Genomic DNA, 5,892 nt, shown 5'->3' with positions numbered 1-5,892 from the left:
CTGCCTCTATGCTGAATTTAAAGCTGGGGAGTTGACAAAGCGCAGATAGATATTGAGTTGCTGCCTCTAATGCCCGCTTCGAATCCTTTCAGGACAATGTACCGCGGCGCTGGGCATGGAGAATGGCGAAATCCCCGATGAAGACATATCGGCCAGTTCTATGTACGATCCCAGTCTTGGCCCGAAACATGCCAGGTAAGTGAACAATGATATCGCGAAATGCTCGACTGCAGTCTGGCAAGTCGGCCATTTTGGTACTCTGGCTGCTATAGTTTCTAGTTTTGTAGGATATGTACGACTTGTTGGTTGATTGCGCTTAATTGGACTGTACCGCGTGAATTGATACGAATCTTCTCCGTATATACCTGCGAAACGAGAGACGAACCGAAGATAATCGAATACTTCTTCTTCTCCTCGTTTCACGAATAATACGAACCGGCGACAATTTTTCTCTCGCGATAATCGCCCCGGGTGGTATAAAGTCACCGAATGCGAGAAAGTTTTTGGGAAACGAGATACGAGAAAGTTCCACAATTATCCCCGCGCAATCTTCTCTTAATTTCCCGACTGCTAAAGAGACACCGAGTGTATTGGTTAGCCGAAAAGTTGGGCAAGTGTATGTTGAACATCGGCCAACATTGGAAACCGCTTAGTTTAATCAGCTTTGTTCAACTTCTGTTCGCCCGCGTTTTCTTTCTTTCGCGAATAATCATTCGACGATGTTCCATTCTCGCGTAAAATATTCTAGCGGAAAAAATTTGCATAGATATTCCTGAAATGTCCGTGTTTCGCTGTAAAATCGTGCGCGCGATAGAGCGGAGAGGACGTGAAAGCCTAGGATCGTTCGCGTTAGCCGGTGGAAATAAATCTGTCGCGTTAGGATGGTTAAGCTCGATAATTCGACGTTCGCGGCTTCGGTTAAAGCCTTCGCTAATCGCGTCGAAAATTCTTTCTGTCTCGCGCGCATTCCGCCGTCGCGTGACGCCTCGCGAACGCTTTAAACGACGCGGCTGTGCTGCGGCCGGTATTTAGCGAGTTCGCGATGTGGTTCGGTTTATTTCTTATTACAAGAGGCGAGATTGAAATCTCGTGGGGGGCTGGCTAGATCGTCCCGTGCTGTGCCTTAGCTCTCTCGCATTAAAATTTCAAATAGCACACGACCTGGAAAGCACGCTTGTAAAATTCTGCTATCGAGAGCTAGAACGAGGATCAGATTCGCGAAAAGAGAGGGGGGAGAGGCTTGTAAGCTGTTAATATCGAATTAATCGCTTCGACAGTTTAGCCCGAGGCGAGACTCGGCCAGTGCGTTTAATAAGGAACAGTTTAACTCGAGAGAGACTTTTAGGATGAAAGGTAGAAAGGGACGAGATAGTATCAGAACTGAGGTTATCTACACTGTGCTTTAAGAATAAACACACACGACGTGTAAAATATGAATTTTATTGACTCTAATTCGTAATTATATTAGACTGTGAAATGGTTAAACTGTAACGGAAGAAAAAAGGAGAGAAGGACGTAATTATTGAAAAGATACGCGTAGAATATGAATTTTATTGACTCTAATTCGTAATTATATACGACTGTCAAAGGGTTAAAAAGTAAGAGAGAAGTATGTGAAAGAAAGGGCAGCTGTGAACGAATGGCTCCGTTTTTCTCACTTGGAAACACAGAGGAAGGTTCCGCGAGTTAACCGGGAGTAGAAAGAAAAATCGCGAGGGCAGATTAACCTTGATACACTCGAAAGCCGAGTGTCTATCGTTTGTCAGAAAGAAGAATCGTCTTCCTGACATTTTTACTAGCGATATTACGATCTTGATTCGTTGCGAGCGCCGGACGGCTGACAGCCGAATCGATTCGGCACATTTACGAACCGAGGCAATTTATGAGGGTCGCTCGTAACGCGCCACGCGGAAATCACCGACCGGTGTCTGTTAATAATGCGTTTCGATGTTCGCGTTACGTGATATCGAGAATAATGTCAAAAGGATACACTCTTCCATCCCAAATTTTTTACTTCTTACTTACACTATTTACAGTTTCGTTTCAAAATCGATCCCCCCCCCTAGAAAGTTAACCCTTTGAACACCAGATGAATTCTAATTCACAGAACTCCTGAAATCAAGTGAAACAAAATCAAACATTTCTCATTCTGCATAACGTACCAACGCAATAGTCATACACGCGTCTACAGGGCTCAAAGGGTTGGACCACTTGGAATTCCAATAATTCGTCGTTTGGATCGAATCGTGGACAATAACCGGAGCAAATCGCATTAATCGATTAAGCGAGTGAAAGAAAAGGACTGGTACACGATCCACGCGAAGCTCGTTTCCTGCGAGTTGACCCGTCCGTGTATACAGAAGACTGGTGTTCGATGTAACGGAGGATAGAATCAAGGGAACGAGTGGGTGTCGGAGTCGGGACGGAGGGCGGCGAACCAGCCAGGGTGAACTCGACCCCTACAAATTACCTCCAATTTCGTGTAAATTCCTCGTTCCTGCGTCAGCATAATACCTGTATTAGGACGGCCAGCTCGAGCTCTTAGGCGGCAATAAATCTGTATTAGGGCGAGGCGTTGCTCCTCTTAGCAAAAGGGATACAACGCCCCAAGTCCTGGCTAATTTTTCACCACCACGTTTCGTCTACCGTTTCTGGGCTTCCAAGAGGAAGAAGAGGATAGTCCTGAGTACGATTCAAACCACGCCTTAGACAGTTGATCCTTCTGATCTCTCTCTCTCTCCTTCTCCCTCTCTCGTTTCTACTTCCGGTTTGCTATTTGCTATTACGAATTTGTCCGCTGGTGGCCGGCTGTAATTAGACCGCAAACGTGGCGTTCTAATTCGCTGTTAATTGTGGTGTGTCCCGTTAATCTTCTCACGGAATTCTCTTGAATTAACATTCAATTCGGGTTTTCGAATTTATTATCGGCGAAAGAGAGAAGTAGAGAGGTTATGACGGAATTTGAAATTCGACGTGACACGGAATCCTTTCGCAACACAGGGTTCACTGACTGCATATGTACGTCTGTCGCGATGCATGTGCTATCTGGACGAGATTGCTGATAAACCTGAACGTGCCACGCTAACGTACGATTATAATTATAGATGGAAGATACATTTCCATTAGGGTGTTCAGTCGTGTATTAAGGCCTGCTTCGCTGGAGATGGATACACTGTTGCGACACGGGTTAATTTGTGAACGTAAGCAGCTTTTTTAGTTTCCATATATTTCGGAGTTATTATTTACGAAATTTTCATTTATATTTCTTTTCGCGTTAACTTATCTTTACTCTTGAAATATCAACAATTAAGCTGAACGTGAAATTTCGTTGAAATAATGTGATCTGTAATTAGCACAACCCCGCTAATTTTATCCCGAGAGAAAAAGGTTTAATAGCAATGTTGTTGTTGTTGTTATTTTTGCTCAAAGTCTTTGTTTTGAAAGTTACCAACAATGCTGGCTGTTTTCAAAATTCTGGTTTCCCTTGCTTTTTCGTGCATTGTTCTTCTTTAAGTTTTTCTCTTATCACACAAAGAACGACGATATCTGGCGTCTTTCGTTTCTCCAGTTGCAAACGAGGAAATTCGAGAAACGTCGCCGTTTGTCAAAAAATTCCCCGGGAAAAGTAATCTGCTCAATTTCTCGAAGGGACAGCGTCGCGGCGCGGGGGGCGCGCAACTTTTGCGAGAGGTTCGTGTCTGAAACTTTAAGCAGCCCGGGCCTGGGCGCAAACCTGGCTTTTGTCTTCCGTAACAAACAATGTCGCGTTTCGTTCGAGCGTTACAACTCTGACCTATATATCGAGCTTTGTGCCGGGCGTTCTCGATTTTCCAGCGTGAAATATGCAGTACAATTCCATCGTATTGTTACCGCTACAAAGGTACGGGAAGCGTGGAAGCGACGGTTTTGTAATCGGTTGAACGAAAAAAAAAAAGAAAAAAAAATGTTTATCGAAAGGACGCGCGGGAAAGAAGCGTGTTTGTCGTCCACTCGGCGTGTAAACCGTTCGAAACCAGCGCGGTTTTTACGAGCAACGTTAACCGGGTAGAGGTACTCGACAAAACGACGTATCACGGGATTTCCCGTCGACGTCGATGAAACCCTCTCCGCCGTCTGAAATTGATTCGAACTTTGTACGCCTTAATCTCGAAAGTTCCACGCGCGCATCGTCGACTCGAGCGGAGTCGATGTTTGCTCGCGAAAATGCTCGTGATCTCGCTGATTGTTCGTTATCAAAGGAATGGGAGCGTGAGAATGACTTTCGCCTCTGGAAATTAGAATCTTCAAACTCCTGCACGGTTACGTTTCGTTAAGTGAACAACTCTAATTATTTCGCTCGGCGTGACTGTCGATTGAGCGAATTTCACTCGATTGGAAGCTTTTGTAGATACACGGAGGCGAGAACGTTTATCAATTTAGACCACGGTGATTTTTCTTGGAGATTGTCAACAGCCACTTCGGTAAATTTACGGCCCTGCCGGGTCAAAAAGTCCTGGTCACTTGAAAGATCACCCTTCGAGGGTGCGACCTTTCAGAATTTTCTCAATGGACGTGGAAGAGTACGCCGAATTTTTTGAAAATAACTCAAAATAGCTTTGCTTTCGGACACTCGCGAATAAACTCTCGATAATAAAACTTACCACAACATAGACGCTCGATTTATGATAAATTTTCTTTCGAACTAATTCGCTCGAAATTAATTCGACGTGTGAAATATCGTGGACCACTGTTAAGTATTGAAAATAACGCGAATATTCTGAGCAAGCCTTCTCAAAACCTTCAGCCCTTCCAGCAGAAAGGGTTACAAAGTTACCAAGAGAAAGGAACATTCACCCTTGACGCGTTCAAGACAGACATTCACCCCGAAAAGAAAGGAAGAACCCTTCCTTGATACCGCGCCCAAAAGGGGCGTGCTGGTCATTCGAGCAAAATCACGGAAAGCAAACCCATAGAACGTTGCACAATGATCCTAACAGGCTTCCATCGCGACGACACTCGTTCATCGGCAGAAAAAAAGAAGCGAAGATCGATAATGGCTCGCGGGAGTGGATGAGCCTGGGCACGCGTTAGGGAAAAAGTTTTCGTTTCCTCGAGCCGAGCTACTGGCCATTCGTATCGCTTTAGAGCTGGCACGAGAAAGGGGAGGCTGAAGTTAGAGTAGCGAAGCTTCGAGTAGAAGCCAAGTGGGAGAAAGACAGCAATGAGGGAGTAGAAGAAGAAAAAGAATACCGTGTAGCAAGGTATAGGCTGAGAAACGAGTAGGATGGCGAGAAACAAGAGTGTGCGGGGGTGGTGGTAGGTTGGAGGAGCATGACAGGCCGAAAATCTTGGACGGAGGAAGCACGAAGGGTGAAAAGACGGAATCACGCAGACATAAAACGTCCTACGGCGTTACGTGCGCTTTCAGCGGTCGAGGTGAACGAAAAATGGTGGCCATATTCTCCCAACCTTCCAGTCCTGGCTATCTTCCACTTTGTTACGATTCGAAAACCCCACTAGCTCTGGTCCCTCTCTCGTTCCCGTGATTTATGGACCGACAACTACACCTCGCTACCCCACAGAAACCCCTCGATCCACCTCTACGACTCTCTAGATCCCCGCGTTGCCTGTTGTATTTTTTGTTTTTCCACGTTTCGTATCTTCAGGTACTACGTGGCGTGGTCCCGCGTGGCACGACGAGCTTCGATACGTCATATTATGCCTGAAGGAACCGTCGTCGTCGTCGTCTCTCCCTACAGGCACTTACCTCCTCCTCCTCTTTTGGTTCGCGTGACAACGTACTTGGTCGCATAAATCTTAGCTAGCTCGCCTGGGCTATGTGTGTGTGTGTGCTGTTGTATCGTTGTAAACCACCGTTTTCCCTTGCTTCGAATTCAGCGAACGTCTCCAGGC

At 45.7% G+C, this 5,892-nt stretch overlaps 1 protein-coding gene across 1 annotated transcript in view; it reads left to right on the top strand.

Annotated features, from left to right (window-relative positions):
- Positions 1–5,892, top strand: part of LOC108573691 (discoidin domain-containing receptor 2) — a 116,487-nt gene that overhangs the window by 9,921 nt on the left and 100,674 nt on the right. Inside the window, 1 exon segment of the mRNA XM_017936169.1 lies at positions 93–195. Coding sequence (XP_017791658.1) covers positions 93–195 — 103 coding nt within the window.

This window comes from Habropoda laboriosa, unplaced genomic scaffold (assembly GCF_001263275.1).
Source record: "Habropoda laboriosa isolate 0110345459 unplaced genomic scaffold, ASM126327v1 scaffold151, whole genome shotgun sequence".
Lineage (NCBI taxonomy): Eukaryota > Metazoa > Arthropoda > Insecta > Hymenoptera > Apidae > Habropoda > Habropoda laboriosa.
The sequence above is the reverse complement of the archived record's forward strand: the minus strand, read 5'-3'. Positions and strand labels throughout refer to the sequence as shown.